This window comes from Gasterosteus aculeatus, chromosome 1 (assembly GCF_964276395.1).
Source record: "Gasterosteus aculeatus chromosome 1, fGasAcu3.hap1.1, whole genome shotgun sequence".
NCBI classification, from domain to species: domain Eukaryota; kingdom Metazoa; phylum Chordata; class Actinopteri; order Perciformes; family Gasterosteidae; genus Gasterosteus; species Gasterosteus aculeatus.
In genome coordinates this window covers 16670526-16696895 of record NC_135688.1, presented here as the reverse complement: position 1 = coordinate 16696895, position 26370 = coordinate 16670526, and the positions used below count along the sequence as shown (strand labels likewise).

General features: G+C 43.9%; 1 protein-coding gene across 5 annotated transcripts; it reads right to left on the bottom strand.

Annotated features, from left to right (window-relative positions):
- Window positions 1-1627: 1627 nt before the first annotated feature.
- On the bottom strand, window positions 1628-25825 carry pak4 (p21 protein (Cdc42/Rac)-activated kinase 4). Of its 5 annotated transcripts, none has more exons than XM_078106897.1 (11): window positions 25670-25825; window positions 12974-13196; window positions 11914-12116; window positions 11587-11797; window positions 11164-11391; window positions 10124-10582; window positions 9129-9262; window positions 7901-8027; window positions 5757-5882; window positions 5404-5538; window positions 1628-4439 (listed from the first exon to the last, which is right to left on the bottom strand). In XM_078106897.1, exons 2-11 carry the CDS (start codon window positions 13172-13174, stop codon window positions 4284-4286), a joined length of 1980 nt encoding a protein of 659 aa, XP_077963023.1. In that variant the 5' UTR covers window positions 13175-13196; window positions 25670-25825; the 3' UTR covers window positions 1628-4283. The 5 variants fall into 5 exon arrangements, with proteins under 5 accessions (XP_077963023.1, XP_040037815.1, XP_077963182.1 ...); XM_040181881.2 differs by having other exon boundaries at window positions 25658-25821; XM_078107056.1 differs by lacking the exon at window positions 25670-25825 and adding an exon at window positions 23660-23753.
- Window positions 25826-26370: the final 545 nt, after the last annotated feature.

The following is a 26370-nucleotide window of genomic DNA, read 5'->3' as shown; positions in this document are numbered from 1 at the left end:
ACTTAAACCGTACAAATACATTTAGTACAACATATATGTATAAGGAGAACACAATGTACCAGTCAGCCTTTTTGTTAAACTAAATGTTCTCGACTGAACTGGACTGAATTCTGAGAGGTAGTTTTACTTTCTATTTTACATCTCAGTGGTTAATATTGTATTTTTCTCAGACTTAGTTACTTTTCAAAATCAGAACTTGAGTCAATAAATATTAAAAGCTGCCAATAAACTAATTCATTACTCTTTACCTGCTGCAACATGAAAGTAAGTTACATATCAATAATATACATTATGCTTTGTGCCATTCTTCAAATCAAGTACTTGTAATTTTTACACTTTTGATGATGATAAAAGTACTTGTTGCAAACACTGACTTATAAGCAGTTAAAACAAAGTAGAGCTGAGGCTGAAGAGAATGCCATTCTATTTACTTCGTGACCAAAGAAAAAAGTTGGACCAGTGACGACACTAGACTTACTAAACATTATGTTTGAATCATTATCCACAAGTGTCCAACAAGATCATCAGAACTCATTGGCCGGAGGTGGAGGTGGTTTGTACAGAGTATTGTGACAATCCTTCACGTAGATAGAGATACTTCCCAGAAAAAGGGAACTGTTAATATGCAACATCCTCTGGAGAACATTAACGTTTGCACATAATGTCATATCAATATATTTTATGGTGGTTGAGATATTTTAGTCCAGACAAAAGTAATGGTTACTCAGCATAGCAGATATCTTGATACAAGTACTGAAGTTATTATTTATTAGTGTTACATTTTCAACAGCGAATATACAATGTCCTCCGTGTAGTTTGTTGCACCTTCATGATGTTTAAAAAAAAAAAAGAAAAAAAAGCTGAATAACTTGCATCAATGTACACTAACCCAGGATGACACCTTAAACTGTAATCCACCAAAGAAACGCAAAACTTTTTGTGATTGCAAGATCACACGCATGCAGTAACACAGCCGTCCCGTGGTCTGTAATAGGAGTCATTGTTGGGTGGGGCACACACCCTTCAAGCCCTCGATTAACAGTAAACGCTGCAGTTCAGTAACTTCCACTGCATGGACGGAAGTGCTAAAAAGGCTGAAAGCATCCGCAGCTGCCTGCTGCTCTGAGACAGCAGAGAGAAAGAAAAAAACTGATGCTCAATCTGCAGCTCACGAGGGGGATCCCTTCACACCTGTAATTACTCAGTTGAGGCGTCATCTGACACCGTGGAGCTTTAAATGGTTGGTGCGGACAGTTCTCTGCAAAAAGATGCAATAGATCTACAACTAGATTCAGTAGGCCGGAAAAATCCTTCTGTACGTCCCGGGGCCGTGTCAGTGCATCCTGCAATAAGTGAAAACACTAAAAAAAGCATGCGATCCGGATGGCAGCCAACCAAAGACAGAAAGTCTCTGAAAGGTTTCATTTGCACCATAAATACACACCCGCACAGCAGTCTTCCTTTCCCCCAACAATCTGCCTTTTAGTCAGTAAATAACAGCCTCTTTTGACATTTGTTTTGGGGTTGAGCCTTGGCCCGTTTAACGCGTTGTTACTTCTTCAGGTCCGAGTGAAGAAGAGGAACGTCCGTCTGCTACTAAGGAAAACACACACACACACACCCTGGATGACTTTGACAAAATCTGTATTTGTGAAAAAAAGAAAGTAAAAAGTAACATTTGCAAAGTGAATTCTATTTTTTTTTTAACACCAGTGAAATGAACAAGAAGATGGAGGAGCAGTTGTTGCAATCCCATGTTTTACAACACGTTGAACAGCAACAAAAATCAAATTTCAATCAAAAAGTGGAGAGAATCAAAATCGGTTTTCGGTCGCAGGGTATTCGACGAGCTTCAGAGATGACGTGGTCTCTATGGTAACCACATCGGTTTGCCTGGATGCTGCAGAGCGAGGCAGCACGAGGAGCTGCTCATCCACAAATCGACTTGTGGAAGTCCTGGTGCGCCGAGGTGAGCGGAGTGGCGACCTCGACCAGGAAAGTCCTCAGCATCAACAAAGTGTCCTCAAAAGGAATCTCAACTGCCCCCCCCCCCCCCCCCCCGACATGAGACACAAACTACATCAAGAGTTTCTCCTGCCGTGCAAGAAGTCTCCTTTCTCTAACAGTCGTAGTGTCGAGTCGGACACATCCGTTGAGCAGTGCTAGTAAAAGTTAAGGCAAGAACCTGTGTGTGTGTGTGTGTGGACATGAGCTCACATTCTCTCACACACACACACACACACACAAAATGTAGCCCACCATGAAACGGCTCGGGGGATTTTTTCATTGAAAGCTGCTGGCGGCGGCATTAACACAGCACTCGGCCCACTGGGAGGGCAACAGATTATCTGGGGTCGTATTTAGAGGATGCCGTCAGGAATTTATCAAGAGAACGGTTTAAGTATTTCGAGAAGAAAGTTTGAGAACCAATATTACCAGATTCATGTTGTTAGAGTAAAAAAAACAACCAGCTGGGCAAGAATATTATGATACACAAAACAGTGGCAAAATGATGTTTAGTGATGTGTAATGGTTGTTTTGGTTATGTGGCAGACAGATCCTCAGATGATGCTGGATGTTCGAGGCTGATGAAGGCCAATGTGAGTTCACACTACTGTTCTGAAAGCATTAAAGCTTTTTACTCACGTCAATGACACCTTTTCCTGTGGGGGAAATGTCCCCTTTGACACACAACCTTCTTTTTTCCCACTTCTTAAAACCTCTGATGTGTTTTCTTCTCCCTCACCGGCCTGATTGCTCTACTGGCCTCTAACCACTGAGCACAGCAGCTCCCGTTCGTTAAGGAGTCTATTGGTTGTACAGCCAACGATAAAAGGAGATGAATCAATTCACGCAGATTCTGACAGTGAAGACGAGCACGCCGACGGGAACCAGCACGACTACTTCTGATTGTCATTCAGCCTCAGATTATTAACGCACACACACGCGCACCCAGACACACAAGCTATGGTCCATAAATAACACACCTGCAGCATGAGGTGGATTCAGAAGCTCAGCCAGATGGATTGACTTAGAAAACAAATATGGATGAGAACAGACATGACTGGAAACAGCAGCCACAGTTGAAGGGGAGCTGCGACGTTACATGGAAGCACGAGGAATACAGAATGAAGTCAACCAACAGCTCACTCATTGCCTAAAAGCTACGGGAGAAGAACCGGTTGCTTTCTAACGCGAGCTCCCTCCATCGGTTGGAATAGTAAGCCTTCTCTTGTTAAAACAGCGGCAAAAAGGGGGACAGACTTCGTCATGTATTGAGCGGGACGAGGGTTTGTCGTTGTCCTTTCGTGTTACCGAGTCACGCAGCGACCACCGACTCGACATGTCTGGGCTACACAACGACTAAATGAAAGGCCTAGTGTTGGTTTCCTGTTCTAGTCGACAGTGCTTTACGATTCACATGCATCTAAAACAAACCAGGAAACAAATCATAATAACAACAAAACAATCACAAACTTGAGATAGAAAAACTGATATATCTCTCTATGTTCATTGTACTTACACATGAAAACAAGGAAATTAGAGTAAAATTCATCTGTAAAAAAACAACAACACACCTCCAGTGTTTACCTTTTGAATTAGTGTACGTTTGCTTGTTCACAACAGGAGGCTAGAATTGACATGGCTACAAAATAAAAGTCTGTGTGACTCAGCGAGTCCAAAGTGTCTCTCCCTCAGTAGTAGGTTGTGGGCGTGACGAGGGTGGTGTCCAAGTCTGGGGGCCTTTGTAGTGACAAGCTCTGGCTCCCAGAGAGCCAGAACAGTGAGATATAAAAAAATACGACAATCCAGTCTTTAAAAAATTCAGCCAACGGGCTCACGTCTCCTTCGAAGCATTCCCATTGGTGTGCAAAACCAACTTGACACCCAAAATCCAGGAATGGTCCAAATGGAAAAATACGAAATAGTGTTCTTTTAAAACCAAAACGTTTAAGTCACTCGACGGGCAAGTCGTGGCTCTTCTGCTCGCACACGCATGTATGACTGACACACGACTGGAAATGGCAGCACGTCTCAAGAAACACACACACACACACAGCCTTATTGCCTCTTATTAAGGGAATACACTTCCCACAGTTCAGTGATTCATGTAAGAAAAAGAATACTCCTGCACACGCAGTCTACTCGTTGCAGCTCACAGCACAGGACCTCCCGTCACGTGACCTCTGACCTCTGAGGGCTGTCTCTCTGTGTGCACGAGTATTCCATTCTATCTGAACCTGCGAGTGCGGACCCCTCTGGGGTCCGGAGGTCTCATTGTCTCATCTCATCCGGTTCTGCCTCATCAGAGGGACGATGCAGGACGGCGGCCCTGCCTTCGTCAGGAAGGGGTGTTTGAGGAGCTCGTTGGCAGAGGCCCTCTGAGATGGATCTCGCACCAACATTCTGTCCAGAAAGCCTTTCAGCAGAGGGGAGACCTGGAGGAAAGGAGAAGCGGGGAGAGGGGGGGGGTCATCCAGGTTAGTACACTGTGGTCATAAAGGGAGTGACGTGGTCTGCAACAATACTCAGTCGCCTGCTGCATTTAAACAATGCTCATTTGGTACAAAGGGGCCCAAAGTATGACAAGAAAAAAGGATGGCTCCATGCTTTCATGTTGTTTACTCCAAATTCTGATCCTACCATCTGAATGATGCAAATCTGAAATCGAGTCTCGAGATGGTTGAGTGTGAAAATCTCAGATCAGCAGTTTGTGACGTACTCGTCTGACAACAACCACGCCACATTCAAAGTCACTCAAGTCCCCTTTCTTCCCCATTCGGATGCTCCGTTTGAACTTCAGCTTCAAAGTTGTTTTGACCGCGTCTACATGCCTCAATGCGTTAAGTTGCAGCCATCTCATTGGCTGATTAGCAGTTTGTGTTACAAGCAATTGAACAGGTGGACCTAATAAAGTGTGCAATCAGTTATTTAGGTAGAATTTAAAGCATTGCTGAAAGCCAACACAAACAAATAGACTAATATACCAACAATGAAAGCTTTTTTTCGGGGGTTCTGCAAACGGCATCTTATGACATATAAACCCAAACCTTCACTTTCACTGGCTTGAGAGCAAACTTATTCATCTCCGCCACAACACTTCTGGTCGGCTGAGCGGGCGCTTTATTTTGCCATCTTAGTTTTATGAATTTAACTGAAGTGGTAGTCAGGGTGGTGGCAGCGCTCTGTGCCATGGCTGAGATAACTTCCGTCATTGTTGCTCAAAAAAGAACATAAAGAGGAAGTTAACACAAAACCAGACACCTCAGTAAGTGGTGCAATAAAAAGAAGTCCTGAAGTTGTAATCAATGTTCTAATAGAAGCAAAGGAGTCGTATTATAAGTTCAGCTTTTGTTGCTTAGCTACAATGGGTGATGTCATGATGAGCTTTAGTGTTTGCACCTTGTGCAGGTTCTTGAGTTTGGGGGGAAGGTTGTCTCGGATCATCTTCATGGCTTTGAGCGGCGGCTCGTTGAAGTACGGCGGCTCCCCGTCCACCATCTCTATGACCATGATGCCCAGAGACCAGATGTCCACCTGGACAGAGACACAGACAATGGGCAGAAAAATGTACTTTAGTTTATATTTATTTATTTGCAGAATTTAATGATAAACAAATGTAGGACGACTTCTAACATTTAAATGAATGTATGGCAGAGAAACACTCAAGTCAGTTTGAGACATCAAGGGACGATGTAAATCTGCATTCTATACATTCGTAGCAGTGGGATTCTAAAGGGAGGTGAGAGCACTACCTCTGGTCCATAGGGCAGCCTGGATATAAGCTCTGGTGCCATCCAGTAAGGTGTCCCCACCAGAGACTTCCTTCTTTGCACTTCCTTAGACACCTGTGCGCAGAAGCCAAAGTCTGACAGCTTCACCTGGAGAGAAAGAGATGATAGAAAGGGAATGAATGTCAACTTCCTTAGAAAGTACAAAACGAGGCGACAGCGACCGAGAGCTTCTAACTTCCCGTTTGTGTGAGTGAGGTTGGAGAGGAACAGTTCTCTGCATCTACTTTATTTATCCATTTAAAAGCTGGCAAACAGTGAGAATGCTGGTACTAAGAAGTCAGGTTTCCAAACAGTCAAATATTACAGGATCACAAAAGGGCTTGAAAATCTGTACAGCACAGAGTAAACTTCGGAGGACGTTCAACATCAACGTCAATCCGAACTGCGACATTGCAGTTAAGCAGAATAGAGAACCCTATTTACAGCAAACACGACCTGCGCTGACGCAAAGCCCAGCAGGTTCCGATGACTCTGCTTCAGCTGTCGGTCCGAACTCCACCCAGAGGAACAACACTTTAGATCAACTTCAGATCTGAAAGTCCACTTACAACGAAAGGCACGTACAAGCCATATATGAACACGCAAAGACGTAAAGAAACACTGAAAGCTGCTTCGGATTTCAAATAAAGTTACAATGTTAGTTACATTATTATTATTTTATTCCATTAGTAACTAAAGACAAAGATCTCTTTGCAGGTTTATTAAATTGATGCTCACACCTGAAAATTGCAGAAGTAAAAAAAAAAAGAGAAAGAAAAAAAACAAAAAAAACAGTCACCCAAATTATGATAGATAATTATTTCTTTTTACTACTTAATCTTGCATATCATAAATGCAAGTGAGTATTTCACAATTTAGTGAGTCCTTTTTTTTATCTGAGGAGGCCTCTGAGGAACCAGGAGAATGAGCACCACCAAGTGCATCAGAGACCACCACAACGATGAAGCAGCACCTCGCAGTCACTGCAGACCCCAGGGAGCCTCACAGCGACATCGAACCAGAAACACACGCTGTGGTTCACGCGTCAGCTCATCTTAAGCATTCCCCTCCCGCGTTAACTCGTTAGTACGATACGACTCATGGCGGAGGGATGCGGTGACACAGAACGACTAATTCCTTCCCCTAAATTCATTGAATCTTTTATCAAATAGGATGTGAGCATTTTAAAGACATTCAGGGCGAAGACTCATCCCTCATTTTATCGTCCTTGTTGAAATAGTAGAAACGTGGTTGAAATTGTCCAAGAGGAACTGCACATCCGTGCCGATTCAGCAGCATTGGAGACAGAGAGTCGCTGGCTTCAGCATCCACGATTGACACACTCAAGTACAGACGCGTGTGGTGTGTTTGTGGGTGTGTGTGTGTGTGTGCGGGCACTGACAATACACAAAAAGCCTGGTTCCTCTTTGCCCTCGTCTAGCTGATTTGGTTTCATTTTCCGCAGAAACTTGCTTGTCAACAAGCAGGAAGTGATTCAACACCGGCCTTAGTGCTTCACGAGTGGTTACCAGAAAGGCTTTTAGTTCTTTTTTACTTTAGTTTTATTACGGTAATCCTGGGTGACCTTCTGTCAGCAGCTGCCGTGTTTAGTTTCTGAGAAACAAGTTGCTTGTGGTCAAGCGGTCTGCAGACGAGGCTTTAGTGCTGCACTGGCCGCAGTGCTGTTGCTCAACGTGAAAAAGCAGATGCACCATTGCTTCTAATTTAAAAAAGTTGAAAGTTGACTCCTATGCAGCTGAGCTCACAAAACTTGTCATGTTAAAAAGGGAAGCTTCCTGACAGCTTTGTGGAGTCTTAAGGCCTCTCATAAAGGGCTTCTCCCCCATAAAATGAACTTAGGACAGGTTTCTTTGATGTGCTTATGAAGAAAACAATTCCCACCATGCAGTAATATACTATATTCAATTTAATTCGTTGTATCAAAAGGTGCTGCAGTTGTATTTTGTAAGGACCAGATTAGTCCCACAGTCTGTACACACGCAACATCGCCTGTCCCAAAACCCTCACATTGGCACAGGAAAAACACATTACACATATAAAAAATAAACCTAAACCCCAGCCAACCGTAGAAGCAAAGAGAAATGAAACCAGTGTGCGGTACGTACTCGGCCATCGTGGGTGAGGAGGATGGAGTCGCTCTTGATGTCTCTGTGGATCACACCCTGTGTGTGGAGGACGGACAGAGCCTTCAGGACAGACAAACACACCGCGGCGATCTGCTCCTCATTCATCCTGCAGGAAGAGCGGCACACACAGACATATTTACACATGGAAATACATCGTAGTAACACCAGCCAAACGAAGTGGTGTGAGGAGTCTCTAAACATTTCTAAAACCAAAGATGTGCCTACACACATGAAGTCATATCCATTAGGGGTCAGACAGTGGAATGTGTACAATCTATGAATTACTTATTTTATTATAGACCCAAAACAGAATTCTGAAGCAAACTGTGCAGTCGTGTGCAAAAGGGGCACCAGCGTTTATGTTTGAGGAGATTGTCCTTCCACATGAACAAAAACATGGTGACCTGTTTTTTTCGTGCCTCTTTTAAATTAACCTTTTCCTTTTGTCTGGTATCATGGTTGTGAAACTTATCTTTGAAAAACTCTGCATCAAATTGTTAGATGGTGTAGAGGGCTGATTGTCGCAGCTTAGCCCAGAGTCACTGTACACCAGAAAGTTACAACGGGTAACCAGCTCCATCTTAAAAGGACCACACCCACCTTTCGTACAGTGAACAACCGCCTTTTGGATGGAGGTATATAGCGTCACGGGGAAGAACAAAGCCCTATAAAAACAGCTTTGTTGCAGCAGCCATCACTAAGGTGAACAAACTACAGCAACAGTGCACAGAGGCTGTAGTGGCAACGTATTTGTATTTATCTTTACTTACTTACCTTATTTATTTGTTTGTTTATCATTCAGAATGAGCCATTCTGCATATTGACCACCTTTTTTTTTTTTACTGTTGGTAGTTTAAGTATATTTTATACGCAAGTAAGAATTCGAATTCACGACTAGTAATTGTATTTGTGTTACTTAAAAATATTCTATATATAGATAGAAAATATCTGAATACTCCCACAACTAAGTTACTGTGATCAACACACGGAGCAACACTGCCCTCTCATGGAGAAACAGAGTTTTTGTGGGATCGTAATTTAATGAGGAACAATAAAAAAATAAAAATAAAGATTAATGGAGGGACTGTAGTAATAAAAATAACAATATCTACATTAACAATAAATGTATTACACGTTGATTACATGAAATAAAAGGTCACACACCCACAGTTGATTGCGAAGCCCGACAAAACAAAGAGCTTCTCACCTGGTGTGTGTCACGATGTCGGTGAGCGCTCCGCCCTCCAGGAACTCCATGACCACCCAGAGCTCGTCTCCCACCAGGTAGCTGTTGTACATCTCCACCACGTTCTCATGGTGATAGTCCCGCATGATCACCACCTACAGTCACCAAGGAAACCGACACAGGTATAAAAATCACATTGGGCCCCAATAGAGTGGCATTGCAGGCGGAGAGACTGTCGGGTCTCCGTCGGGGTCGACGCTGCAATCAGTCAACGTCCTTTGAAAACATCGGAGAGCGATGACGCGGCGGATCAGTCTTATGTGTGAAGGACCGATTAGCAACTTGTTGTTTTTGATGCTCTACTGTCTTTGTGACATGGAAGTCGGTAAAGCGTGGGATCTATTCATGCGTTGGTCTGTCACGATCATTATGTTATCGGCTTATAATAAAAACTTCTTACGGTATTGACTAACTGAATCAATAAACTCACACAACCTCAATATTGTTGATTAACAAAAATGTTGACGGGAACAGAAAAAAACTGTTGTGGTTTGAACCCAATGAGAGAAGAGTGCATTTACATGAAGATGCCTGCATGTCGACTGGATTGATTGTTTTAAATTACTCTATTCCCATGCTACAAATGTTAAATGCAAAAGAGGCGGTGAGTCAATTTCATTGACTATAAAAAAGGGTGAACTTCCATTATTATGCTAATATATCATCATTACATCATATTAGTGGCATAAAATGGTCTCAAAATGGTGCTAATATTCCTCACAATTACATCTGGGGCAATATATCGCCAAACGACAAGTCTCTTCACGGCCCCATTTACATTTCTGTAAAAAGGGAAGGAAAACAACATGGCTTGACATGAACCATGACCTCAGCACAAAAAATATATTTGAATTGAAACATTGACATTATTTCAGTGGAGAGTCAACTATGTGTTACTGGTTTATTTAAAAAGGTTACAACACCCGGCCTATCTCAGTAGGATCATGACCTCTGACCTCATTGAAGAGCAGTTCTCTGCGCTGCTGCTTCCTCAAGTCCATCTTCTTCACGGCCACCAGCTTCCCGGTGGTCTTCACTGTGGCGATGCACACGATCCCCGTTGACCCCTCCCCGATCTTAATGTAGTGGTCCAGGTAGGTCCGCGGATCGCCGGGCTCCACCACCATCTGCAGTGCCGCTCTGAACTGCTCGTGGGAAACCCTCTGCGGTTCCCTCTGCGGAGAGCGGCCCTGGGGCGGAGCGCCCGGCACCGGGGGCCCAGAGGGCGCAGGGGGCCGCGGGGCCGGAACGCTGGGCTGCTGGGTGTGAGGGTGCTGGCTGGACTCGGGGGCCAGGCTTGGGTGGGAAGCGTGATGAGGGTGCGGGTGGCTTACGGGGGGCTTGGAGCTGGAGGAGCCTTGGGAGGAGCCGCCGGAGGGGCCGTTTTGGGGGGACGAGTCCTGGTGTCGGACCGGCTGGAAGATACAGAACGTTTAATAAAAAAAAGAAAACTTAACTTTTCAAGATTGAAGCCGTAACAAGTTGAATCCTTGACAACATTGATAATAATATGGATTTCAACCTCTGTCATATAAGACGTCATTCTATTTTAGGAAAATCGAATCAAAATACTCCACCATATTAATATGAAAATCAAACAATGCCATAAAATATTGCTGCTTACCGATGTTACAAACGACCTTCAATTGTATATATTACAAAACAAGTTACAGCAGTTTAAATGGTGTGGGAACAGCTTTGATTTTTTTCAACATGGAGGTCATCAAAAGTGTATTCTATTCAGACTGGGCTCAATATTTTTTCAATAATTTCCCTTTCATTATATCATTCTGCGTCCTGTACTTGACCTGCTAGACATTATCACATAAGGACCACCAGCAGCCTTAAAGAGATCTAACTGGTTGTGACCCGGAGAACAAAGAGCAGGGTGATAAGATCTAGCCTGTGGCTCAATTAGCACTGCCTGTTTGTCTCTGGGTCATCAGAGTTTTCTCCTCCGGCCCATCTGTCTCTCTGTTCATGCTTCTGCCCCCACCTGTCCTGTGGGGCTCCGTCCGCCCTCGCTGTCCGCCCTCGGGTAGGTGTTGAACGGCCGTGTGCTCTGCTGGGTGGTCTTCATCACGCCCTCACTCATCGGCAGGTTCGGGGTGCGGATGTTGGGCCCAGAGAGAGGCCTCTTGTCCCTGGGAGACTGCGGGCTGCCGTCCCGTACCGTGTAGCTGGACTTTGGCCGGAGGTCACCGGGTTGATCCCTGTGAGCCAGCTGCTCCAGAACACAGGCAAGGTTTGGATGAGAGATTTATTGTTTGAAAGACAACAATGTGCAAAGAAATGTAGCAAACAAGCCCACAACTACAGGGTGGGATCCTGCTGCAGTCCAATTAATCAAGCTCAGATAAGATAATAACTGCAAGAAAGTTGTGTGAACAGCATTAACAGGTTCATCGTCTGTGCCTACCTGACCCCGCTCCCGGTGCTCTCTGTCTCTATGGGGTGGTGGAGGAGCAGGGCCGGAGCCGGGCCGGCCCCTGTGGGCCCGGCTGGGCTCCTGGCCCCGGGGCTGCTGCTGGGGCCGACCCTGCACCGCCTCATCCCACTGAGGGTGCGGTGCACGCGGACCCTGGCGTGGGTCAGCTGAGCTCTGGTGGTGTTCCGGCCCGTGTTGGTCCCTGAAAGAAGAGCGACGCAAAGGTCAGTGCAGATACTTGCCGTGCATGGACAGCATCTCTATGCTTTAAGGATGATGACGACGACGACGACGAGGTGCTGAAGTTGAAGTACCCACCGGTCCGGGTGCGAGTAGTGTCTATGGTGAGGGTCTCCGTTTTCCTGCCCTCCTCCTCCTGAGGAGATCGAGTCTTTGCGGGGCTGGATGGGGGGGCTACCCCGTCGCAGGGAGTTTGAGCGAGTCACAGACATGGTGTCAAATTCGTCCAGCAGCCAGGTCAGTGAGCCGCCCACGCCCATCTTGCTGCCACGCACAATTGTCTGGAGGGAAAAATGTGAAGGGTGAGATGAAAGGACTGAGGATTTTATCGATACCAATGCCATCATAGAATCAGAGTATTGGTCCCATTCTTTATCAATTCCCTCAATTTTCTGTGTGGAAAATAAGTAAGTGAACGCAGCGGTTGTTAAAAATGGCTTTTGACAACCACAGCACTGCAGTGACCATGTCGGAGAAAACCTTTAAACAAGGGCGGTTTCTAGATTAAAAAAAAAAAAAACTAATTCATTTTGAAATAATAAGATCTTAAGTAAATCTTATAAAACTTAGTAATCACACACAAAAAGTGTATTTTATGTGTATTCATTGGCCAGCTGTGTTTGAAGTGGCAACAATTTTTTATTTTTAACCAGGTTTTCCAAACCATTTATTTTAGGGACACAGTGGTGGTTCTCTGCAGACCGTCCCACAGGTTGGATGTTGAGATGGAAGTAGCCTAGCAGCTAGCTTAGCCTAGCAGTGCCTAAAGTGGTCTGTTTGCCACTCATCCCCTGCCTGATTGACACGTGGAGGGATTCCTCTGCACAGTTCTCCGCTGCATGGCGCGTTTGTTTTACTTCCAAATCTAAAAGCTTTCTGCATCAACTACCGCCTCGGTCTCTCCGATATAACTGACTGCAGCACGCTGTGATTCATGGGGTCATGGGTTTACGCGCATAAAGTAAACAACCTTGCGCTGTGTTAACTATTTTATATCATAAATCCCAGCCACATTAACCCTAATGAATTAACACGTTAACCTTGACGGCCCTAATACCATACGGCCTGGCTAAAATCCAACCAATAAACACACTTGGTGACATTATGGCATTGTCGGCATACAGCTTGCTCGGCCCACCTTGCGCGGCTCTACAGTAGTGATGACGGTTGCGTCGATGAAGGGTTTGGGCCTTTTGGCCGTGTCTTCGATGAGAGACTGCCATTGCCGCGGCAGCCCGACAAACTTCTGCTCCTGCTCGTCAAAGTCTGTGTGCACGCGATGCTCAAAGTTGGATGGAGCGGAAATCTGGATGCGAGACTTCTTCTTTTTGGTGAACATGATGGCGGCTGCGGCATCAGACCTGCAGGGAGGAGACGCAGGGTTAGCAGGAACGCCTGAGAGAAACTGTAGAGAGATTTAAAGATGACTGCAAACTTTTTTCAATAAAAAGCAAACCAATGATTGACACAGAGTAAAAGCAGAAACTAGTGTAGAACAAAACATGAGGAGGAAAGAAAATCAAGTCCCTGTTTGTAAAGCTCTGCAAAAACTGCAGTTCACCAAATAAATGATCATCCAAGTGTATTTTTTTGGCACATTGAGCAAATTAGCAGCGTACAGGCATTAAACCCGCTGTGACCTTTAGCTGAAGGTCGTTGGGCTCACTGCTGGATTACTAACGTCAGCACAAACCCTCCTGCTCTAGCTTTTCCCAATTAGAACACTACAAGCTAGGACGTCAGATTAGCCGCACTGTGCCTACAGGGGTCAAAGGATCACAAAACGCCTGTTTTCCACGGCAACGCGGGTCAGTCACAGATAGGCAGGGAAAAAAGCTTCCATATAAAACTACTAGAGATGCCCCGATCCCGTTACCGCCTGAACGCATCATATTGTTACATTACACTGTTGCGTTACACCGCTGACTGCCACTCTGTGCTGTGTCACGTTCACTCTGTGGCTTATTTTGGACATAAGAATGTGAAAGCAAGAAGATGCCTCTGATAACTTTTCCCTGCCCTTGAATGTCAACATTCTGCCAGTGTTAAGTAAAATAACTTAAATTCTGTATACACCTATTTAACTTGCGCACCACTTTATTCATAAAACAAGTAGTTGCTTATTTAAGGAGAGAGAAAGCGACGGAGGCAGACAGAGGCACACAGACAGACAAAGACAGAGAGCGAGAGGCTGAGGGGTGGAAGCGAGGAGGTGCTGTTATTTTCTCATTGCTTTACGGCGGTTACGTTCTTCAGCAAAAATAAACAATCAAACCCTCAGATGACAGATGAGTCAATGCCTTGTTCTGCAGTGACTCAATCAACGGGACAAGTGCATTTCAAAAAAGTAATCAGATGGGTAAGAATATTAAATTCTGCTGCTATTGCGTTCGGCTGGAATAAAAATAACTGTGGGGGAGGATTCCTGCGCTTACCGAGTATCCTGTAAAGCACTGCTCACCAGTTTCAACGCTTGTGTGTAAATAGTCTTCCTCTCAAACATGCTGCTTTGCCTCTGGGTATCAAAGAAGAGACACTCCCAGAGATCAAACAGTGGCTGGCTAGTGTGCAACAAGCAGAGCCAGGCCCTGCTGACCAGACAGAGGGGGGAGGGGAGGGGGGGGGGAGCAAATGAGAGGGCGATCTGGGCAGGTCATGAGTTTAGAGGCCATGAGTCACCGTCTGCAGCGTCAACAGAGCCGGTTCACAGCAGGAGAGTTTGAAGCGGAGCGGGACCCGCCCAGGAACAACTGAAGCTGAGGCCTAGTCCAACAAGACAGCGGCCCACAGAGACGGGGGCACTCTGCTAATAAGGACATTTATCTGTAGAGACATATTGAATGAGTGTTGGTGCATGTTGTAAGGCCAGCATGTCAGTGAAACAACACGGCTTTTATCCTCCGCACGTCCAATTAATAGTCTGCTTATGAATTACTATTTAATACTTTTTAATGAGATCAATGTGAATCCACAATGTTTTTGTTTTAGTGAGTGTAGCAATTAAATCATTTAGCAGAATTGTGAACAATGCTCAATTTGAGCATGTTTTTATAACCACAAAGGCCTTTTTCAAATACATCATACCAGATCTTCACTTCCACGTAGTGCCAGCATTTTCAAAGTAGATGGATCGTGGCTGTTTGACCACATCTGCGAATATGGGGGATTCTTGGCTCGAGCGGTTGTGGGTAAAAACAGGATTTTAAAACTGCTGCTGTCAAGGCTTTAAGTGACAGCGTAAGTTGAGTGTGCAATTCTGTGGCGATGAATGCGCATAAAGGCGGGGATGGCACCCGTAGAACCTAAACAAAATAAATCTGGATCATTGATCATCAAAACGCGAAATATTTTATAAATACATCTGGAACACAACATAAACTAACCACAAAAACATTGTTTTTGGTTCAATGGTTATTGGTTTAACCATTGATATAAGAGCAGTGAAGCCTGTGTTTATACTGGGCTTTACTTCTCTAGGCTACTTTCTCATGGACAGTTTTTAATTAACCGGATTTCACCCTGAAATGTAATTAATAGTTAGAGAATATCCTGAAATCACTGATTTCACTGATCATCAGCTTTGGAATGTTCTTTTTATGTACAATGGGAGAATGATTTTTAGAGTTTAGAAATGTTTACATCTGACAGTCAATGCCGAAAAACAGAATTCAAAGTCTGTTATGCATTTATGCTTCCTTATTTACAGTTTGTAAAACGGTCTTTGAACCACAAAATGTTACACGGATGTAATAAAAGGGACAAGTTATACAACCCGTACCAACGTGCACACTACTGAAAATGACAATGATTTTTGTCACGACTTTTTGTACTGATAGAGGGGGAACAGGTGAGCTTCACGCACGCAGGCGAGGGAGGGCTCTCGGACCGTGGAGTCGGTCGTTCTTCTTCATAGATATGGACATAATGAATTAAACATGAATCATCAAACACAAACAATGAATCAATCGCCGTTTTGAAAAGTTGACCCAAACCCAATGTGTTTTCTCTGGGTTGATTACACTTCAAGAAAAAACCTCACGGATTATACCCCCAATAACAAGGTGCGAAAACGCAACAAGTCAAAGTAAAAAATTAATTTGCGAACTGAACAAAACTCAACAATATTGTCAACTTTATACCCAAGTGGAATTCATTTTAAAACTGATCTATCAAGACATGCAGACACCATGTTCCAACTACTTTGACGCAAAACAACATGGACTTCAAAACAGAGACAATAAAGCAATAAATTGCTGGGATTATTTAATATTACTCTGCGCCAATCAAAGTCCACAGAGAGCTCAATATAAAAGTGACTTCACTACGTACAGATGCTGTTGGCTTTGGGGCAAAAACAGTAGCAGAGTAGCATGAATGCTCACATGCAGAAAGAGTCACCCGGCAGCTCTAAAATGACCCCTCCTCTCAGTGAGCAAAACAAGCAGCCCCTCCCTGAACACAGCAGTCGCTGTAGCAATAGCCTCCCTCCCACCCCTTATCCATCACTCTCCCATCACCCTGCCACTCCCCTCGACCCCTCTTTCTTTTCTCCTCTCCTTTTCAACCCTTACACTTTTCCTCTCCCTACCTCCCTCGTGCTTGGCTGAACAGTGAGAGAGCCTGTCCGGTCTGAGGGGACAGAGCCAGGCTGATAAGCCCTGGATGAGGCTGCTGTCCTCTGGCCTGATCCGAGTGCTGCACATGGGTGGTCCGTCCGCACAAAACCACAGCCGCATTCACAACACCACCGCGGAGCTGCAACCCTACAGCCGGAGATGAAACAGGCCCGAGTGGCATTCATTTGGGCGGGAAATTTGCATCGAAACAGGATTTGGGATTTTGCTTTTTGATTCTAGAGAGCAACTCTAGACCAATCAAAGCAACATGTACGGTGTGAGAAATAGTGGGCAGCCTGCCTGTCAAAAGTAGGTTTGAGGATGTCCAACATAGAAAAATGAATAAATGCACAGGACAATAAACACAAAAAGGGATTTCTTCTCTATTCAATTTATATTGGGGAAAAAAGAAAATTAAAACATTAATATTGGTGAAACCATGAAAATGGGAATCATTTCTAAAAACTAAGATTATTGGATTCCCTTGTTGAACTAATATAAATAGAGAAATCAGACTTTCTATGGTAATTTGGAGTACAATGTCAAGATGAGCGAAATGTTTGTTCTCTCACTAGTTCAAAACATTCAAGTAACATAAATATAAAAAGAGCACGGTAGGTGTGTCATCATGTACGCTCCGATCAGGACAAAAAAACTGAACATAGTCTGTAATCTTGGGGATTTATCTTTCTTTTTCACATGCTCATTAAAACCTTTAGCCTGTAATTGACCGCTCATCACGAAGGGGTGCAATAATAGCCCTCTCATTCCATCAAGTCCAACCAGTCATATATTCTGGGTAAAGCAGCACAATGAGAACGGCTCAATAGAGAGCGTGCATCACACATTTCCTCCCTCCGCCCTAATGATTTTCTGTCTGTGGCTGAATGGATGCACACCGTGCATAACTACCTTCCTATGAAAACACTGACAACACTCGGCCAACATAAACACACCAAATAAATCTTAATGGCACCAGAGAATAGATTTCTGAGACAGATTGGAGCAGGGGTGCTCATCGGTGAGTTAATGGCCTGTTGTGACTCCCTCTCTCTTTAACACCTCGGTGCTCTGAAAACCTTTAGCGTTCTCACAACAGTGTTTGGAAGTACGTAAGTGTTACACGACAGTGCTCCTGTGACCAGCGTGAGCATTTACTTAGTATTTCCATGTTATGCTACGTTATTCTTCTCTATTGGAGTGGACTAAATGAGGTGAAAATGTAGTTGAACTACAGCTTCCCACAATATTCAATATTTGTTTATAGTCATGAGTACAGTTTAACGAGTTACTGATGCATTAGTATTGTGGTAATGTAGTCAGAATTATGATATGACTCATTTTTGCTTTGTTGATACTCTTCACTGATGAAAAGTACTTTTGCTAGAGATGGATTTTGAATGCAGGACTGAGCAATTTACACTGTTAAGATCTGAACAGAGAATGTGTAGTTGATATTAAAGTCAACAACAAACAGAACAGGTGGTTGCACTTATTTCAGTTCACGTGACATGAAGCCGCATCACCCAGCTAATCTTAGGGAAATTTAAGGATAAGTTGGCAAACCTTAAGTGCTATTTAAAGGGCGTAATTCAGATATTTTCTTTGTTAAAATAAATAAATAATTATTAATAATAATAAAAATAGTAATTATTAATTAATTAATTAAAATACCTTTGCACATCACTAACAGGAAGGAGGAAGAATCCAAATGAACGATGGTTTTGATTGTATTTCAGATCAAAAAAAGCAGCTTTATGAATCCTACGTATCAAATATGCCTCATCCCCAATTCTTCCAACATAAAAGCAGATCCCATAAAATACTTAACGCTATGTAATAATGTATAGGTTCCTGTCTCAGACAAACTGCTGCAAAGAAGAGCACAAATACACAACATCCCTACAGAGTCTGAACACAGTGATAAATTGTGTCCTCCCCCTCTACACCTGTGCATGGGGGAGAGGAGAGGAGAGGGGGGGGGAGCTGGCAGCCTCACATATGAGCAACAGTTGACCAAAGGAGGGACACTGACACCGAGACACCGATCATTCTTCAGCCCCCGCAGAACCGTCCTTAACCCCCCGACTCACGGTCAACGCGGCGGTTTCGTTGTTGTGAGCCAGTCGAACCGCATCGTTACAGGAAGTCGCCCCGGTAGATCAAACGGGTAATCCAGCGGTACAACGTGTGCACGTCGGTGTTTACCGTTGGGAGGACGCACTATCCGCCTGATCTCATGTCGGAAACGCAGCGGTCTCCGCAGCAACAAAGTTGTTTCCGCGAAGAAATGAAACTCTGGTCCGGACACGGAGACAGGCGGACCAGGTTGTCCTTATACGCTACAGAAGTGTGTAATTGTGTTGCTCCGAAAAGCGCCGTGCCTTTTGGGCAGCAACCACAGTGTGTCGCATTCCTCCGGTTCCAGCAGAGCGCGGCCCGGTATCATGACGTCACCGGAGGGACGGGACTGATAGTGACGTCACGTCCTGTCAACAGTGACACCGGGACCGGTCCTAAGCTCCTCCTTTCGCACCGACACACGCAACACACGTGGCTTCCACGGAGGGACACTGTGACTTTGTGCCGCAGTGGTGGAAGAAGTATTCACCACCACTCGCAGTACAAGTGGAAGTCCTGGATGAGGAGCCGCACTTCAGTAAGAGTAGCCTTTGTATAAACAGTGTACTTTCAGTACTGAGAGATAAGGAAAGCCAATACGTGGTGAAATGGTCCGGCAGTGTTTTACTGTAATATATGTCAATGAAATGTAAACTAGATTGATCTGATAGCTAAAGTTATTTTGCCGATTCAGAAGAAGACAATAACCAAACCAACAATCGTGCAAAATGTGATTGGTTAAAAAAAATACTTTTTGGGCTTGATTGGAAATCCACGCGCTACTTCACCAGCTTCAACGTTGAAGTAATGTACACATTAATGCGTACAAATTAAGTTAATTACTTCTTCCACTCTATTATATTTTACTTTAAAATGCAGCGGACTGAAAGTACAACATCTACCTCTGAGATGTGTATCAGATGTATACAGTAGCATGGATAAGGGGAAAGGGAAGCACAGTACAAGTACTTTAAATAACAATGTAAGTCCTAAACCAAAGGGCTTTCAGCTAGCAAATTTTTAATAATCAAAAAAGTGAACTTTTCGTTGATCAACCAAATGTTTCAGCTGTAGAGGGCTTCAAGGGGTGTCAAACTGAATCTAGTATTCCAATAAAACTGTAGAATTTTAACGCTTCAATATTAAAACAAACAAACAATAAACGTCCCAAATGCAAATATTAAGTCGATACTTGCATTGAATGATTGAGCAATTACGCACATTGGGTGTGAAAGACGTTTGCTACTTGTCTCCAGGAAGTCATTTAGGACCGGGATGACGGGATAGTTTCACACGACAATGAGTCACAGCAGGTACTGACACTATATGGCTCAAATGATGACTATTTATAGCACTATTAGGAGGGCTGCTGTGAAATGCCGTGTCTGCCCGCTAATCTGAACAGATCCGTCACCAAAGACATTAGAGGACACAGGGATAGTGAGTCATGGCTAAATGTCAAAACACATCTTCAACACAACAAACCTTTGTGCGACTGTTGCAAACAGCTCAAATGATGGAAAAGTTTCAACATACACTCAAATAAAATAAAAGGTTACTTCGAAGAGAATTAGTGTCATGAGCGCGAGACGTATGAAACTGAAAAAAGAAAACCGAACAATTCTTTTAAGTGTTATAATGCCCCTGTCTTCCTAAATAAAACACAATCTAGTAGTGCTGTCCACCACAAGTACACATTATATTATATGTATATTCCCTATTTTTAACCCTCTATTTAAACGTTTTGTTGTAAGGAACCCGAGTCTGATGTCATTAAGAACAACTCCAATGTGATTGTTGTGCGTCTGACAAGGAAACCACATGAAGGTCTTGTAATATACAACGATACAAAGATCAGAGGATATTTTAGCCTAATGCAAAGCAACGATAAACTGAACAAATATGTGAGCTGTTCTGAAGTAAATACTACTCTCCATACTTTCCTCTTCATCAAAAGGTACCAAGTTAAGAGCAAAACGTACCTTTAAACAGTTTATAGTGAGAGCTCTTTATTAAAGCCAGCCGAAACAGAGTCCATTTGTCTTATTATCTATAATCTCCTATCTAACAGACTCCAAGTGTCAGCTTCAATGAGGAAAAGGCCTGTTGACATTCCTTTGAGAGTAAAAATACAGCAGGAACAGGTCCGCCCAGCCTATCAGAGTCAGACAACACACAAAGCGGCCAATCCCAAGGCCCGGTTCAAACAAAGCATGCAGTGTTGCAGCCAATGGCGACGGACTTCCAGTAGCAGGTTGTGGAATGTGGAAAGGTCAACGATAAAGAGAGCGCAACGTAGATCCCACGGGACGGACCTCTGCTCGCGCCTCACTTACCGACAGACACATCGTGTTCAGAAGAGTCACGTCTACTCCAGAGAGTTCAGGACCACACACACAACTACATAGTAAACATTTAAAGAGAGGGCTGTCAGACAAATGCAACAAAAAAAAGTACTCTTATTGGCCTCTGACATAAAATGGAGATATTCAAGTTAGGTTCAAGAATCTCATATATGTACTAGGTAAAGGTTCTTAACTTCCCCTCCTTTGACGCACTACTCTCGTCATGACTTGTTGACCCACAAACATGGTAGTGTCGCTGTACGCAAAGCACATGGTTAGGGGCTTCACCACCATCACACGGGGATGGCATGCCGTTAGAAACGGACACAATCAGGAATCAGCAATGAGGTGGTGTTGCTGTGAAGCGAGCTGCCACGTCAGCTCCACCTTCCCACTCGTTAGTGAGGCCGCCCATCGGCGCATCAGCTGTTTGGGGAGATTTACTTTCCGCCAAATACAGCATAGGATTGGGGAATATCATTGAAAGGTAAAGCTATTACCAGCTAGATGCTGGTGAAATGCATTAACTGTGAAAATATGTGGGAAGAGAAAAGATTGAGATTCTCCTTCTACCACAGCGGTGTGCGAGTGGAATACAAGGACATTGAGTATCTAAAGTTTCGATGGGTTCATGACGAAAATGAAAGATAACATTCCAGTCGCCGTTAGTTGTTCTATCAGAAATTCTATCTTGGACTTAACTATGGAAATTAGCAACTTCCTGATCCAACATTTCTTAACATAGTCTGATTAATCGGACGTCTAACAACACTTGTTCTACAGCGGGGACCCTGAGGGGGAAAAAAAAGTCTTGCCTCGATCACTCAGATTATTCCAGAGTTCGGAGTGCAAAAACAGCACCGCAGAGGTTAAACAGGGCCACCGTCCAGATCTCTCTTTGTATTGTGGGTTGTGTGAAACTCTGCAGGCCCAAAGTTGATTTCATTTTTGAAAGATGCAGCAAGATTAAAAAACTGTAAATGCACAAGAACAAAACTCCTCACACTGTTGCTGTGTGCAAAGTGAAAGAGAAACACGCATTACCAGCTGTGGAAGCGACAGTGTTGATTACAGATTGATCTGACGAGCCGGTGAAATGAGTTCCTGCCTAACATGAATAGTCTGGGATTAAGAGGACATGATATATTCTATATTTCTGTTGTCTGCAACCACAGAGTCAGTGTTTGCTTTTATATAGTAATTGGGGCCCAGTGGTGGAGCGGGGTCGTCCCTCAATCGGAGGCTCGGCGATCCGATCCCCAGCTCCGCTACTCCAGCTCCATGTGTCCTTGGGCGAGACACCGTAAGTCTCTCCCGTAGACGTGCATGCATTGTGTGAGTGCCTCCGGGTTAAGTAGATGGGTGGGGGGCACCTTACTTGGAACGCCCTCATCAGGGTGTGAATGTTCCCAGTAGTGTTGAAGCACTTTTCAGCCAAAGGACTATAAAGAAGGTCTACAAGCACATCTGGTACAAAAACAGCCATCGCTTTAAGTCCGGGATGTTGTACAGTGGCAGGTGAGGAAGGAAATTACTTTTAAACCCTCAATCTATAATTTTACTGAATCATCAATTAATCTCTGAAATGTAATCCCAACAGTAAAGTTTAAAGCGACTTTTTGTAAGATATCAGTTTTCATTAAAAAAAAACGTATCGACAGTGTGCTGTGATAGGTCTTTACATCATGTGAGAGTCTATTCCACTGATTTGTTTATTCTAAAGCAATCAATGCAACTGTGCATAGCTGAAAAACCACATCACTGGTGAGATTGTGGTCACAATCAAAAGGCATGATGAGACAGAAACTAAAGGATGGTTGAGCAAGAGTGGGAGTTCTCTTTCACAATACCTATTAACTGTCTACATGCTGCACACAATGCAGGCCGGGTGGTTGAAACCAATTCTGAAAGTGGGTTATTGTTATGAGCGTTTCTTTTGTTCACACGGTGTTCTCGCCTCCGTTACCGAGCACCTAGAGGGCTGTGTTGATGTTGGCTGCTGCACTCATTCCACAGAGGATTTTCTTTCCCCAAGGGCAATAAGCCCGCTACAGGGAGGAACCACAGAGATTTTTTTTTATTATCCGTTGCCAGTCAGCTCAGTTTCAGTTTTGACCCCTTTATGAGTGTTTTTTTAAAGTTTTTCCTTAGATTTCTGCTGAAACAAATAGGACTTTTATGTATGGCTTGATGAGCTAAAGGGTACAATAATATAAATTGAGGAACCAACATCCCCAATGACCTAAAGCACTGAACAGAGAGAAACGGAGAATGCAGGTTCATCCAGATGAAAAGTGCTTTCTCCCCCGATATTTTCCGTGTTTTTTCTCAGGATCTGGTTTATTTGGCTGGAAGCTGGTAGCTGGATTTGACTTAGCGTCGGCTCGGCCCCTCGCCACCTCCCACCCATGCCCTCTCCTCCGCTGGACTCTCCACAAACATTCGGACCTACCTGCCCGAATGGAAAAACAGAACCATTGCTCTCCCTCTTCCACATCCCTCGCCTACACTTCTCTCAACCCCACTTATTTTTCTGTGAAAGCTGAAACCGGGAGAAAGCGGAGACTTAATGTTTCCAATGCTTGCTCATCCACCACAACGATCGCCCAACCAGCAAGAAATGCACACAGGGAGGATGGAACAAGAAAATGACACTCACATTTTGAACACTAGATAATACACGTACCACAGGGTCTGTCAAACGCGCAGGGTAACATGTCTGATGCTATTAGGATCACTCACAGCCTCGAGTAGCCAGACTATCCACCTGTTTGGTCCTTGGAAGAGAGCTGAGCAGCAAGAAGAACCTGCTTCCAGTGAACCTGAACTCAAATCTGCAACCTGAAGGGAAATATCGTAAAATAACATCAATTTCACTATCAAATTTTGATACTAGCGACTTTGGCTGTCAAATATGGTACACAGTTTTTGAAGTTTGTAATATAAAGGGACAGGCCCACTTTGAGTTCAATATTGTCGAGTCCATTACATACAGTTACTGTTGCTTGTTTTTCAAGCTGTATCAGATGTGTCAGGGGAAATGAGTCTAGTAAGGTTATCAAACTTTTATCCCCGTTGACGAACATGATCTTTTTTATTATGTACTTTTTACCATTATTACATAGCGCCCGGAGAGATGGAAAATAAGGGACCAAGAGATGAAACAAATGTCCCCATATGGACTCAAACTAGACACGTTAAAGATAACGGTTGCAGTCTTAGCCCATAACAACCAAAAATTGGTTGAGGGTCTAATGAGACTTTTATGGCAATTCAACACCAACAACTTTTTGGGAGGGTTTTTTCATCACAATTGGCAACCAATCACTTTTTAGTCAAAAAATAATCTAGACAAAACGACACGTTACAAATACCTCAATTATCAAACTGGAACAGATGATACGCTGATCTACTTCCCCCTCATTTTTTTAAGCGGACACCCAGTTCCTTCCTGACATGGTTATCCTCGCTGAATAACTTGCAGAGCATGTTTCAGAGTTGGGGGATGATTTTGATAAGCATGCTCGCGGTTGGGGTAAGGCTGTGTATACGTGAGAGAGAAAAGTGACCCCTACATGTAGCTCTGGCATCCCAAGAATGTGTGCTGTGCCCAGCAGTAAATCGCACAACCTTTCTGACTAACTGCTGTGCACGCAAAACCTCGTTCCCACTCACTCACGCAGACATGTATATGAATAACACCCGTGCACATGCGTGCTAGCGGAGGGAAAGGGGTTAGGGGGACAACATTGAAGACCAAAAAGCGAGGATAAATTACTTGTGCAATAAAAAAAGTGGGGTCATGGAGGGAAGAGAGCAACGTAATCACGTCTCAGACAGACAATATCCGCTTTCCTCCTCCCGTCTGAAGAGAAACATATACGGTGAACAGGAAGTTTACCACATTTGTGACCTGTTAAGGTCACATGGGCATTGTATTGGAATTATCAGTAGTGGAAGATCCTGAGTTTGGTAAAAGTACTAGTTATAATCTCACTGAAAAAAACACAATTTCAACTGAATGTAAGGCATTATTCAGCCAGAAGTAAAACGATGTGCAGTAAAATTGCCCGTTTGTTTTACCTTTAGACATGTTTTTGGATTAATATTACAGTATTAGTGTGTATGTTGCATTGTACTTCTATAGCTGCGTAGTTTAATCCACAGCAACAGATCATATTGTATAATAATAATAATATTGCTTGACCCTTCGCTGTCCCGTGAGAACCAGTCACAATCAACTCTTGGTGAGCTTGTGAAACCGTCAAAAAACTGTTTTAGTGAAGGATACTTGGAAACCGGAGAGTAACTGAAGCTGGAGCGGTGTTTCACGATAGACAGATAAGAGACCAGTGTTACCAGAAACGGCTTTTCTCTTGGATTTGCCATTAAGCCGAGCAGCGAGCTTATGGAGTCTTAGCATATGAACACAGTACCGTGAAATTAGCTTGCTTATTCGCCCACAGCGGCGGCTTTTACTTGTTTTACAACTTTTACTAGCGACTCATCATCTTGTAACTTGTCTGTACCGTGAAAACTATCAGCGTTACACCTGCAACTCTTTCAGATATTCTCCAAACAACACAGAGAGACGACGCCGTAGGAGGTTACTGTGGTCCCTTGAAAACCCAGACTTGACGGCTGCTAACGTTAGCCACTATTAGCAGCTGAACGACGCGCCACAAGCTAGCGCACAGTAAACTAACGTTACCATTATTACAACCAAATGCGCTTACTCACCTTAAAACTCACAGGAAAACTTTTTTTCCGCTGCCAACCCGACATGGAACGAAACTTCCCTCTGTTTCGAAGAGCAGACGCGGGCTAACTTTGGGCAAACTGAAGTATCACTTTCCCGACGCCATGTTGGCTGAACCAAGGGAGGGGAGGGTTGGGGAGGGGGGGGGGGGGTACTACATCCGGGATATTGCGGCAAAGCACCATGGCAACCGAGTCAGCAACGGGTCGCTAAGGAGACGAGTTTCAGTTGAGTATCGAAGACGTTTTTTTTGTAGGTTCGTTGGGACGAACAAAGAACAGTGTATACAAAAGCAAGGTTCATTATAACATCCAGACAGTATTCTAATTTGGAGTGGGGAGCTTTTCTAATTAAGTTAACCATGTTTTTTTCATACCTTGTTTTATAACTGGATGTTTGTATTATATTGTATATACTGATATAATTATGGGATAGTGCGTCATAATTATAACATCCCATCCTGGGGAAGAAGGCTCACGAACGGTTGTATTTCTCAAGGAAAATGGGGCTAAATTATTCTGAAAAGCAACAGGAAGCCTCCCTGCTGGGAACAGCAGAGCACTGGTGAGGGGTTCCTGCACACAGTCAAAAGATATTACAGGCTGGTTTTCAATTGCTAACAAGCATTGTACTGAAACCACATTTTCACAATCTTCATACAGTTTGCATTACCAAGATTAATTTGGTTGTAGTT